This window comes from Aulostomus chinensis, chromosome 6, assembly GCF_037954235.1.
Source record: "Aulostomus chinensis isolate RoL2024-O1b breed Wild chromosome 6, RoL_Achi_v1.0, whole genome shotgun sequence".
In the NCBI taxonomy this organism is placed as follows: Eukaryota; Metazoa; Chordata; class Actinopteri; order Syngnathiformes; family Aulostomidae; genus Aulostomus; species Aulostomus chinensis.
In genome coordinates, this window is record NC_141325.1 from 5640015 (window position 1) to 5653532 (window position 13518).

The 13518-nt window shown below is 42.5% G+C and overlaps 2 protein-coding genes across 3 annotated transcripts; one reads left to right on the forward strand and one right to left on the reverse strand.

Annotated features, from left to right (window-relative positions):
* The first annotated feature begins 767 nt into the window (after nucleotides 1–767).
* poc5 (POC5 centriolar protein homolog (Chlamydomonas)) lies at nucleotides 768–8253 on the forward strand. 2 transcript variants are annotated; one of them, XM_086205987.1, is made up of 13 exons: nucleotides 768–938; nucleotides 1760–1843; nucleotides 1993–2146; nucleotides 2776–2880; nucleotides 3000–3187; nucleotides 4266–4442; nucleotides 4676–4780; nucleotides 5404–5583; nucleotides 5912–6086; nucleotides 6390–6526; nucleotides 6790–6891; nucleotides 7228–7398; nucleotides 7661–8253. In XM_086205987.1, exons 2-13 carry the CDS (start codon nucleotides 1760–1762, stop codon nucleotides 7793–7795), a joined length of 1713 nt encoding a protein of 570 aa, XP_086062113.1. In that variant the 5' UTR covers nucleotides 768–938; the 3' UTR covers nucleotides 7796–8253. The 2 variants fall into 2 exon arrangements, with proteins under 2 accessions (XP_086062113.1, XP_086062114.1); XM_086205988.1 differs by having other exon boundaries at nucleotides 768–934.
* ankdd1b (ankyrin repeat and death domain containing 1B) lies at nucleotides 8018–13072 on the reverse strand. The gene is made up of 15 exons (XM_086205986.1): nucleotides 12732–13072; nucleotides 12275–12375; nucleotides 12077–12175; nucleotides 11891–11989; nucleotides 11502–11606; nucleotides 11281–11385; nucleotides 11052–11150; nucleotides 10063–10161; nucleotides 9870–9968; nucleotides 9683–9781; nucleotides 9493–9591; nucleotides 9296–9391; nucleotides 8786–8987; nucleotides 8470–8601; nucleotides 8018–8370 (listed from the first exon to the last, which is right to left on the reverse strand). The coding sequence occupies exons 1-15, from the start codon at nucleotides 12961–12963 to the stop codon at nucleotides 8315–8317; spliced, it is 1722 nt and encodes a 573-aa protein (XP_086062112.1). The 5' UTR covers nucleotides 12964–13072; the 3' UTR covers nucleotides 8018–8314.
* Nucleotides 13073–13518: the final 446 nt, after the last annotated feature.

Genomic DNA, 13518 nt, shown 5'->3' on the forward strand with positions numbered 1-13518 from the left:
GAGTGCTGCTTTGTACATGTCACTAATTAATTTTCTGTGTGTCTCTCTAATGTGTGGAGTGAGTTTGCAGTGTGTTTCTGTAACGTGTACCAGTTACTAGTACCAGGAGGGAAATATAGGGCGCGCCTCTTTTTACTCTGTATCCTCTTTCATTTTATCGAAATATTACAGAAAAATCAGTTGTCTTCATATACAGCAAAACACTGTCGGTTATTCCTTTGATCATATGAAGTGATCTGACAAATCCACATCAATATCAGTTGTGTTGTCTCTGTTTCTGTCGTGTGCTGCTGGATGAATTTGTGTCGTTGTGGGCTTGATATTGTATAAATTTGCAGTGTAAAATTAACATTTGTAGCGTGTTCTCTCATTATCAAATGATCAAATGTTTTCTGAATGTTTTCGTGCTCTGACTATTTGCATGCGTTTTCTTCGAGTCTGACCTCTCAGAGCAACTGAGCATTTAAATAAGGTACGTAAATATCCCTAAATAAATGTGACTTGGGAGAATCTTTGTGAGTTAGTCCACAGTTTTTGTAGTCGTTGTGACTAAGCGACCTGACTACAGTTGGTTGTCAATGCAAGTGAGCAGTTAAAACCGCAGGGAAAGCTTTAAATGGGCTTTTCATTTGTGTCGCTGACTGCGGAGGAAACAGCTAGAGGACACAGCGTTGTTCCGCTTAGCGTTACCACGGAAACGCCGTATCCAATCAGAGGCGCTTTAGCAGAAGTGTTCTCTTCAACAAGCCAATCAGACACTCTGATGTTTAAGAGTCTGCTGGTTTGAAATGGCAAAGCAAGCATTTCCCCAACCGACAATATAATCTTGGAAGGGAAGGTGAAACTGAAGTATATTATAATATAACAACACAAGAAGTACTTTAAAACCTTCCTGGGGAGCTGTAAGCACCGCTACTGCACATCTGTAACCTGTGTAGGTACGTTGTTCAGAATTAGTCTTAAACAACAGATTTATGTTATTTGTTTGTCAAAGAGTGTTACTTGTTCGGATATGAAACTTAAGTTATAGACAAATTTACCACAAGCAGACCAACCTCATGGTTCTGTTCGAACTATAGTATCACTTTAGATGTGTAACTTTAGCCAAAATAACGCTAAAGTTAGACTAAAATGTAGTCAACTCTACACAATTGTACATGATAGGCTAATGCTAAAATTAGATGAGGCGCAAGCTAATCTGACTGTCCAATGAAATATACCGATAATATACCTGTGGAACATATGGCGTTTGAAGTGTACAGATCTAGTGTACAGTTCTACAACCAAACTAAAACCCTGCGGAGTCTTCATATAAATACACTCACTGTTCCGTGAAATTTACAAATTAGATATCGAGCAATATTGTTCATTCGAGGTCGATAGGGTTTATTATGAGTCAGAGGTCCATAACTGATACTTGACATTCAGTTGCAGTAAATTTGTCTTTTTTATTTTTATATATATATATTTTTTATATAAATATATTTATATATATATATATTTATATATGTTCGAAGTTCACACTTAAGGTGTGTGTATGTGTGTATATACAGTGTATATATATATATGTGTGTATATATATATATATATATACATATACACACACACACACATATATATGTATACACCTTAAGTGCCAACTTTGAACATACAGAAAATAAATCTAAATGGTATGACAGCAACAACAGACAGCGGAGGCACAATGGCCTGATTTTTCAGGCTACTTGTAACTGTCCTCCAACAATGTGTTCTTGTGTAGATGTCCTCAGACGAAGATGGACCAAGTGTCCCAGTTGTGCCAAAGGACTCTGATCGGGGCAGTTCGGTCTCCTCTGAGCTTCAGGTGATGACAGATACACTCTAATCATATTTATGCACCGGTAACATTAAGATTTGGGTTCACAGTACATATGAGTAGCTCACAAGCGTGATTTTCCTCTCATATCAGTTGACATTTATGCCCATTGACCTTTTCTGACTGTTTTTCGACAGGATGAGTATGAGGAGCTCCTCCGCTATGCAGTGGTCACACCCAAACTTGACACACTCACCACTTCCTACTTGCAGCGGCTGAGACCCTCACATCTGTCTGCAGAGGGCTGGACTTCCCAGAGAAAAGACGACACAAGCCCACAGCGCCCTGCAGGTATCCTGGTTTCACTTGTGTTCAGGCCACATTCACACGTACTCATTTCACTAAGCCCTTCCGACAGAGATGCAACTTGATTCCGTCCCCATCATATGATCAGCTGTCAAAAGGGATTTGGTTTCATGGGGAAAATGTCACAAATGTGTTTGTGCACCTCATATTTCCAGCTTGTAAACCCATCCAGTCAAGATGCACATGATATCAGTCTGTCAGATTGTACCCCCTATCTCTTCGCCCTACGATACCCACATTTTAAACAGCCCATCAGTCCTCCAGCTGCAGCTCTCTCACTGGAGGTTTAGTGCTTTAACTGTCATGGAGTAGTGCACAGAGATGAAGAAAGCAGGCAGGCTGATTGGTAATGATCTCCCTGGCTCTCTGCCCATATTGCTTTTTAGAGTGCAGGCTCTCTCTTCCCCCTGCAGGATTTAATTAAGATATTGACATAAATGCATTCTTGGATGAGGACCCGTGCTTGTCTTATTCAGCATTCTCACCATCACCTTCTTGAAGTGTCTTTTGTACTTTTTTATTTTAAATTTTAGCCACTTGTGACATATTAAACAGGTTTGTCTGTTGGGAGATTCGGTTTCGCTCTGGCTCATGTCTTTCCTCTTTCCTGCCAGACCCTGCGGCTGAAGCCAGACATGGGAGGTCTAGTAAGAGTGTTAGATCATCTCAAGCCTCCCCCTTGATTATTGAGCCCTCTACACATTCAAGAGATTCTCCTGGTAAATTACAAAAATGAATCAGAATGTTTAACACCGACTATGCATTTTTTTTTAAAAGTAGAGATCATTCATGTGCAGTTCCATCTCGGCTCTTAGTGATATTTTGTGTGCTTTCACAGCTGAAGAGATGGTGGGTGAGACATCTGGCAGGACCTCGATGGTCTCAGACAGGTTACAGCCAGTAACTGTGAGATCTCGTCCAAGCAGCCCAAACCCCCTGGAGTCTTCTGTTACAGAAATGTTTATCTCAGAGGAGAACATCAACAAGATGGAGAACATTCTGGACACATGGAGCAACAGCCTCAAGGTTGGTTTTTCAAAACCTTTCATCTGTGTAAAGGATTTCTCACCCTGCTTGAGAGTTGACCATAAATGATATCATATGCTATAAATAGGACTCAATAGAAATATTGATTAGGGTGTACTCAACGTACTCAATGATGCCTTCAGATCCATTTATAGAGGCTTTCAAGTCTTTTTCAAGAGAATAAAGGAATCTGAAAAGTATGTGATATAGCTAAATTCCAAATGTGTGCGTGCTTCTTAACACGGACAGGTGAAATCACAGTTGTGAGTTGTTTACTTATTGACTAAAACTTAATAAGGATTGTTTCAGGTAAACAAAGAAAGCTGTTTACATCTGACACTACACCGCACTATTCACAAAAATTTAACTATAAATCAATACATGACTGTATTGTTAAGCTGAAAATGTGTTCATACAGACATTTTCCCTTATACAGTTAGACTGACTGGATTAAAAGCAACAAATACTGTGGACCGTGCACTACTATGATAGGCTGTGATGAGTATGAGGCCAGGGATTACAGGGATTATTGAGGGGGATGTAAAATGTACTAATAGTATAACAGCTTTAGTCTTCATGGAACCTCTGACCTTTGTAATTGTGTCTCCCAACGGAATGGGTTTGGAAGAAGGGAGTGCCTGGGTGGGTGCGAGGGTCCTTCCTGTCCTTTGATCCTGATGGCGTACAGCTCATTTATGGGGGCAGATACATAGTGATAAGAAGAGGGTCTTTCATTTCTGTATTTACCAGCCTGCTTCAGACCTGTGGAGCTGTTCTCCCTCTAAGTTCAACTACAAATCAAATCCAAAGTCAGCTACTCACACGGCGAAGACCCTGAATCCTGCACAGGGGCATAAATCAGGCTTTCGTTGCTGCGATCTGTTATAGTATAGAACCCAAATTAATCCAACAAGATAAGTGAGGTATACAGGATGTTTGCCAAACACTGTCATCAGCAAACTTTCCACTACACCTGTTAGTGTCATTTTTTTAACAACTGAATTATGCTTGTGCCCATATTTGCTAAAGTAGTGTGATAAACATACGGTGGCTGTCCCGTTCTCTATGTCTTCATTAGTCGAATGTGCTGACGGAGCTCAGGAAGTGGAAGCTGGTCTTCCTGGAACAACACAAGCGGGAGATGAAGAAGGAGAGGGAGAGATATGCAGTACAGACAGCTGGCCTGAGGTCAGAGCTAGACAGCCTGAAGGAGCTACTGCACACCTACGAGATTTCCAACCAGAGGAAGGACGAGGTGATTATCTCTGTATTTATCAAGTCTGGTATGACCAGACTTGGAGTAAGCCGAGCTCCAGGCTGAGATTTTGTTTCCAATTTCCATTAGCTAGCTTTGTCCAGGTGGAATCAACCAGTCCAATATCTCTCTGTTTTTGTTTGTTTTTTTTACTCCGCAGATTCTGTTTTGTTCCTTCTTAGAAACAGCTTGTCTAATTTTAAGACTGATAGCCTTTATGTATAATCCTCCAGGTGATTGTCAACCTGAGTCAGGTGTTGGACCGACAAAAAGAAAAACTTGAACAGATGAGGGCCTTCACCCACTGGAGGCTTCAGCACTTGGAGGTCAAAGAGGAGGTACATGAATGAATTCATGCTCTTTCCTGCAGGTTTAATACATAATACAATAGCAGGGGCGCTAAATTTGATGCAATTTTGTAGCGAGACGATTTCTTTCACAGGATTCTCCTTTTATTTGTCTGGTGTGATACTAAACTTTCACCTCATGAGGTTTCACATTCAGGCTGCAATCTGAATTCTTTGTTCGTTTAAATCACATAGTGTAATTTGTTTGCTTTTTCCATGTATATTTTAAGTGAAAAGCGTGCGTTTGAATTTGTGGTTTATGCTAATTCACTTAAATTCACAGTCTGTCACTACCCACTGAGCATGCATGTGTTCCATTTTTACGCAATTAATCTCCTCACAATATTTTCATGCTAACAAAACAATCTGTTTCCTTTAATACAGATTTACGCATAAAACTAAAAGTTGCCATAAAATCAATGAAAGAATTGAGTTTCCCACATTTACAAAAATAGCCTTAGCTTCCAGTTCTTTACAACTAAGTGGATGACTCATGCTTGCTTCCAACCACGACACAGAGAGTGCATCATAACAGGAAAGGCAGTACACAAGAATGAATTATGAGCATTATTAACCTTTATGAATATTTCCATGGTATTGTGGTTCCCTGGCAGGCTCAAGCTGCTCTGAGAGCCCAGCAGCACTACAACTTTCAGCTAAAGAGGAAAGTGTGGTTAGGATGGCACTCTCTCATCCAGAAACACTGGAAGGTCAAGGTGGAGCGGGCTTGTCAGTCCAGGGCTGAAGAGGTCTGCACACGCCTGTCTACGGAGTACGAGTCCAAGCTGACCCAGGTAAACATATGGGTGTGTCCTATCAGCTACCAGGGCTGTGTGACGCTCACCCAAAGCAACAGTGTAACCATCATTCTTCTCAGTCCTTTGTTATATAGACATGAAATTTGAGCATTTTAGGGAAGCTGCTGCACTAAACTTGGTTGTTGTGAAATCATGGTGAAGAGACAGTGTTATTGACAGTGTTATTGATTCATGGCACATGCAATCACACTAGAGATTATCCCCAAAGAGAGGGGCAGACAAAAGGTTTCCAGATACTGTGTTGTTGTCGTCGTTGTTATGTAAGTGACCAGCTCTATCTGTCTTCTTCCACGGATCTCCACAGCAATGTGAAGCTTTAGAGAAGGCCCACGCAGAGATCCAGAGACTGCGACTGGAGCGAGAGCGTTATGAGGAATCTATGAAGAAAGCCTTTATGAGGGGCGTGTGTGCTCTCAACATTGAGGCTCTTCAAATGTTTCACACCACAGAGGGACGGCCAGAGCAGCCTGATCAGCAGGGTCGGTAGCAAAATGAGCAGAAAAAGCTTTTTGCTGTAGATTTGATCATTTGCTGAAAGAGAACTCACATTAAGACACAGCTGTGTATGGGTCTGTATTACGGTATAATGAAGTATTAATATTTTGTCCCATCCTTGATATCCAGCAGGGGCACTGCAGGCCAACAAGACAACACTTGAATCTCTCCAGTTCAAATTTCTCCATAAATAACAGATGGAAAACAAGCGAGAGAGGGAAGATCTTGTGCTTCCCTACGGAAGTTTGTACTGTTCCAGAGATTGAAGTCCTATTTTCTCTCTACAGATCCTCTGCCTCCCCGGGATGAGTCTCGCTCTGCTACACTAACTCCTCTCCAGCCTTTTCCCACCTCTGCCTCCAGACACAGTCCCGTCCACTTCGACCAGCCAGACCCCCCCTCCCACAGTGAAGGCAATGATATGGTGAAAGACTAGCAACTTTCAGTCAAAACATGTGTTCATCAACCCACCAAGTTTAAGTTCTTTCAAACCTTTTTGATGCATTAAACAATTATATTTTTCCATAATGTTGAATTATATTTTTCATTAGTATATACTTGTGAAAAAACTGTTTTCATGTCAGTGCTACTGAAACAGAATGAATCGGCTTCCAGGATTGTTCAGTCTTCTTTGATTCCTTTCACTCTTGTCTTCTAACCCTCTCCTCCCTCTGGTCTTTTCCTCAGATGGGCTTCAGTGCTCCAGTGTCCAGGGCAGAAGCACTCCCTCCAGCTTCAGTAGTGCACAGCTCACTTCCACCAGGGGGCACCACAAGCTTCCACAAACAGGTTAGCGAATGACCCCAAACAGTCTTTCTTGCTGCCTGAAGTTTCAAACGTCATAATACGACATGTCTGCTTCAGTTACCATGGTTACTCTTAACTCACGTCATCCAACAGCCTCAGTGTCAGTCAGCTTTTCCATAATGAACAATAATGGCACTTAAAAAGTATGTTGTAATCATGTGTTGGATGAAGCTTTGAGAGCAACCTCAGCCAAAGTGGATTCATACAACCAGATTATGAAACCACAATAATATTTATATCATTGATGAGATGGTCCTCAGCCTTGTGATATTGAATTACTCTGGTCAAATTATTGTAATAACGCTGATGTTGTTTCAGGTCAGTGGTCGTGTTGTTACAGCCGGCCATCAGAGACCTGCAAAAACTGTAACAGCTCGCATCACCGCGCGACCGGATGTTGGTAAGGCGGCACGAAGCAACCTCCAGGTGATGTCTGTGGCTCCGCCCATGAGCTCTGTCACAGTTGAACGGCACCATCCTGTCACACAGGTATGTAAAAGCCATGCTTCTCCACTGTTGAGCTCGTTGTTGTTGTTTCCATGTCCAGTTTCATCAGAGGGTCTCGGCTCTCTGCTGACGTGTACAGTTCATGAGTTTGAATATAAACTAAACCTACGAGCGTGCAGAGAAACCGTGGAAGGTTTCTATTTCCCAGCAGGCTGATGTCAAACTGCTCAGTCATATTTAAAACCAGATTTGATGTCTGTGTGTACACGTGTTGTTACGATATCTGTGCTTCTCCTTTCTCCAGCTCACCGTTGGTCAGGCCTTGGCTGCCAAGTTTCCTCGCTCCTCCCAACAGGGTCCCAGCTCCAGTGGAGGAAGGAGCTCCTCCAGAACACACACCAGCAGCTGCCACGTACACTCTATCAAAGTAGTTGACTGACACACGCAGCTCACAGAAGACAAAAACTTTGTCTAGATGAGAGATTTTGACCACGCAACAGTCATAGAACTGCTAACTTTTGGCATTAATGACAATTCCAATCAAGTTTGGTATCTCAAAATAAATTAGTCCCCGTTATCGACGTTCTGAAGTGAATAACTGACACCAGCTTTTTGTCAGCAGGAGAGGATTTATAGGAGGGAACCAGATGGACACAGCATGTGAATATTTGTAATCACTATCAGCTGGACACAGCTGGCAGAGTAGCTGTTTACTTCTATTAGTGTTTTTACATTGAATGATGCAGAGGTGTAGTTATACTACAGTGTGTAAAAATGCATTTTAGATCATTTTGTTGTTGATGTTTCTGATTCAGACCGACCGTCCAACACAACTCAGGCTGCACTACTGTATGTACATCATTTGACAATTTTTTTAATAAATTATTTTACAACTGACTGTAACTGTGGTCAAAAATGCCTGAAGTCTTTCCCCCCCCCCCCTTTTTTTTCTGGTCTGTCATGAGACGTTGCAGCTCTTACTACTGGTGCCCTCAGCCTCCATCCGAATCTTATCTGGAAGAAGAAAAAAAAATCAACATAAAAAAAAAAGGCACATACGCGGGCTTGTGTATTTATAGATTTGTTTTGAGCATATTTCCACATCAAATGTACCTGCAGCTTTCCTGTTGCCTATCAGGATGAGGCCCTGGTAGAGGTCTTTGGCTGGGCTTTTCTGAGCCAGTTCCTCCCCGTGGAGCCAGATCAGCAGCATCCTGTTCCCATGCTCCTGGTAGCTGTGCTGACCTGTAGACAAACACACGCCGCACAATCAAAGGATAACAACACAACTCCTAAAAATAAAGGTGTCTGTGCAGGGGAAAGCATAATAGTGACAATACAATCATCGATATAGGAAAGGAATCATTTGTACTGCCAGTTTTCTCTTAGATCAATGGATTTAAATCTGCATTCTAGATGGCAGCAGCACCTGTCCACTGCCTCTCAATGGCAGAAACTTGCTCCTTGGTGAAGTCCCAGTGTTCGGCTAGTCGTTTCCAGTCTCCTGGTCTCAGGAGCACGTAGGCCAGGTGCCAGGCGGTAGAACGGATCTGTTTGGTCTCATTGCGGTGGTCAAGTTTGAATGTTAGCGGATACTCGTCGTGAACGCTCTCATTAAGGTTTGGGTTGGCCTGAAAGGGCAATTGAATCATGTCAGTAGATTGATAAAGGCCACCAGTCTCAGAGAGCACCACAGGCGTGGTGGTGTGGGGGGGGGGGGGGATTATTGGAGGGATGCTCACATGCGTGATTAGCAATATGAATGCCAGAGTGATGCATTTTGACCATCAAGAAGAGAAATATTCTTAATCGCATTAATGAAAAGGGGGCTGTCAGGGCATTCATCTTTCAGAAATGATTTGTTATGATTGTAATTATTGATTTCAAGGCCAAAAGAATGAATTATAACATGCAAAGAGTCGACACTGAAAGATCTCACCGTCCTCCAGCTGTAGTATCTCTCTGCTTTGATGATCATGTCCACGATGATCACCTCGTCTGCTCTGGCTGCCACACCCAGAGCTGTCTTACCCTGCTGCTCAACATGTGCAGAAAAACGCTTGATTTTTAAAGGGAGGTTTTCCTTTATCGAGGCCTGCATATTAAACCTGTAGCTCTTGAGATGCTGTTTCTTACCTTGTCCTTCAGTGACAGATCCAGCCCAGCTTTCAGTAACATTTCCACAACTTCTATCTTGGCGAGTTCAGCAGCTAGATGCATCACGCTCTGGGACCTCTAACAGGACATTTTCATAGTTGTTGTTTTCTTTTCTTTCTAAATATAATTTGGGCGACATATTATTTAACTTTGTCTCTGTGATTTTTACCTTATCTGTGACGTTAATGTTGCAGCCAGCCTCCAGTAGGAAATGGATGACAGGGATGTGACTGTTCTTTACTGCCAGATGGAGAGGTGCCTCTAAGTCCTGAGAGCAAAAAAAATATCCTGCAACACAACCTGAGCCCTCAAAGAGAACTATTAGCTTTGAGTTAAATATGTAAAACTTCAATTACCTGATTCTGAAAGTCTGTGTGGCCTTTGTATTCTAAGAGGAGCTGGACAAGAGATGAGTCACCTCTCTCTGTGACAGGATGGAGAGCACTGCACTTGGTCTGCAAGAAGGGAATCTGGTTTTAGGTCTGTCCAAAACACTTACCCTCAATAAATTCTGTGGTTCAGTATTTGAGTCCATATCGTGTCTGTTACCGTTGTTTGGATGTCTGGGTCACAACCAGCCTCCAGCAAGGCCAGGACACATTCTTCGTGACCGTTGAGCGCCGCCTGGTACAGGGCTGTCTCCCCGTCCTGCCGCACAGAGGATCCCATCAATAAAACTAGAGGACACTCAGAGAGCACAAACTCACCGAAAATTACAGTTAAAAAAAAAAGTTTTTTCACAATGTAGTTCCGTCTCAAAATTGAATGGGTTCTTCCTTGGCCTGTGCTGCAATCCCTTAACCAAGTTTAGTAACAATCTGCTGCACCACCTATGATGTGGTGATGCCGGGTAACAGAGACTGACAGGGGCAAAAAAACACATCCAGAATCATCAAACCATCCTATCAAGCTGTGTTCCTCCCACCGATCAGTCGGAAATACACCAAAGCTGCTTCACATCAAGAGATCTCAGGTAACAGCAACATGTCGTTTAGAGGAGAATAAATGGGCAGCTGTTTGTTTGTCTGTAAACAAAAAGATGGCACAAACTCTGCTGGGCCAGAATGACACAGGCCAAAGAGTCACGATATTTTTAAAACGATCCGGATCAAGGGTAGAGAAGGAATTCATCTTATTGATTCATTGGACATTTTAAAAAGCTTTTTTTTTAATACTGGGAGGTAGTGCATTTTTAATTTCAAAAGTACAAAAGAAGTGCAGGATGCATAAAAGTCATTAAATGATTTTTTTACAAAATAAAAAACAAAAATGGCTGCAGTGAAGTACCATTTAAAGATTTGTAATTTCTCAAAAAGATGTATGGATATTTGTTCACCATTTTTAGGATGAGGAAAGACCTGCTGCCCCTGGAGTTCTCAGAGAGATTTCATGGTGCAATGGTCACATATGTAATAGTAACCAGACTGGTTTGACACATCTCAATTAATCCAAAGTGGAGCCATCATTCATCGATGGATTAACCACCGAGCACACACACAGTCACCAACCAGACCAGGATAGAGATGGTGTTTGTCTACCATATTGACTTCATCCCGAGTATCAAAGCTCTGCAGCAGCAGCTGGACGGCGTCCAAATGGCCGTTCCTGGCAGCTAAGTGCAGGGGCGTATCCCCGCTCTGGCAGACGGGAGGGAGGGAAACGACTTGCATCAAAGAGTGCTTGACTTTGAGCTTTCACGCAGATGTGACACACATGTGAGCATAAATATCCTAATACACTCAATAGATACAGCAAAAGCCCACACACCTTGTTGGGCTTCATGGTGGCCATGTCGTAACACGGCTCCATCAGTGCCTCTAACACCGCCACACAGCCCTGCTCTGCCGCCACTGCAAACGCTCGACGTCCTGTCTGACATATATGGACGGAGATATAATGAGCCACATGCATGCAGTCTCGCAGAGTTAATGAATGAAAAACAAACCATGAAGTTCCTCATTAAAGCTATCGACATTTGCAGAAGACACCTGGTCATCTTTGTCCAGTTCTCTCATCTGCAGGTCGCTGACTATGTACTCTACGATCTCAGTGTGGTTGTTGATAGCAGCACAGTGCAGAATGTTCAGTCCCTCCTGCAGAGAAAAAAAGCAAGTGCCTAACATGCTGTTTTAATGAAGAAATGTGTGGTGTTTCTTTCTGCTGTTGTCCAAGACATGTAACTGGATGTGCATCGGGAAGTAAGAGGACATTAAGCAAATAGAACATCTGAGACACTGATGTCTGACACGATGGGCATACAGATGTTGGATTGATACAAATAAATCAGTCCACATAGGCACAATTTGAACCTGATATCTGGGTGTCATCCATCCATCTGTTGTGAAACAGTAGGACAAATCTGTTCTTGTGTCTTCACCTCGTTCTCAATCTTCTGCTCTGCTCCGGCCCGCACTAATAATTTAAGGATCTCCAAACTGCCAAACCAGGCAGCCAAATGAATGGGTGCCACACCATACTGTCAGATACAAAATGGAGAATCAGGACTACATGAGAGCACAACCTAAGCTTTTGTCTTCAAATTTCAGGCCACTCACTCTCTCACCTTGTCTTTCTGATCTACTTTGACCCTGCGCTGGAGAAGCAGCTCCACAGCTTCCTTGTTCTTACCAGCTACTGCGTAGTGAAGGGCAGTCCTGTTATGCTGGGACAAACAACATAACTGAAGGTTATTTAATAAGAGTTTCTTGGAACATGATGTGTGTGGTATTGCAGAATGCAGTATTTGTCTATGTGGGCCCACCACGTTCTTTGCATTGGGATTCAACCCTCTTCCAAGAGTCTTCATCGCAGCCACATCATTGCTCTTCGCAGCTTCCATAAACTGCTTTTCTTGTTCCAGCACTGCACATCACACACATCTGATTATTCACAAATGTACTGGCACTATTCATGAGAACAATGTGTAGTCTTAGGAAAAGGAAACAGATGATTTTTGAGGAATTGAAAGTGGAATTTGGGTCAAAGCCTGAACAGGACTATAACCAGAGTCTACTGTCTGTGCGGGAGACCAGATTGCTGGAGGTTTCAACCTTGTGCAAATATTTCTTTTGGAAGGAAAAGATGTTATGGAAACAGTCGGCCATTATGAATATATAATGATTAACTCCAGCTTTCCCAATAGAAGGAATAGAGGAAACCTGCTTCACATTTCCGTAGTTATCTTATGCTGTGAATTATTTTCACTGTAGTGTACTCACACATCTCTTTGTTGTCAAAGCTGTTGTCTGTGTCTTTGTCCGAGTTCTTGTTCAGTACGAAGTCAGTGAATCCCCTTACTGGCTCCTGTCCCATCCACGTCCGAGGGTCCAGATCCTCCTTCTTGGGACAGTGCTTCTTGATTGCTGCCGTCAACGCCAATGCTTTTTTCTCCATTGGGATGTTCTGTAGATCCTCTGTGAGCAGGCTTGGTTTATTATAAAAGATTAGCATATAAGCACTGAGAATTTAGTTTGCTACGCGTTTATATCTCCATCAGATACCTGAGGAATCCGATCACTCTTCAGATGGGGAAACTCTCCTTTGCTCAGTCTGGTGCAGCTCCTGTTTTCAAACATTGAAAGACAACCTTGAGTTTGAAGTGTACTTGTATTTCTTCACACTGGAGGGCTGAGCTGTGTTTGCTTTCCTGACACACACACACACCCTTCAGCCACCTGCATATTTAACTTGTCATTCTTCATCGAAGTGTGACTTGTAATGTGGATATTCCTCTATTTTGTAATGTTAATATTCATAAACAGATTATATTTACAGAGGGTCAACATTAGGCTTTAACAGTAGTTTTAACTTGTTTGCTCAGGGAAGTTCAACTCTCTGCACATCTTCCTCACAGCCTGGGACGACAGCGTTGCGCTGCTAAACCAAATTAAAGAAGTCCAGTTTTCCCCACAGAGTTTTTTTTTCTTTTCAAATAATGTTTTCATCCAAAAAATCTTAAATCAACCCGCTTGAACCCTGTGCTGATGTGAATGAACCCTTCTGATT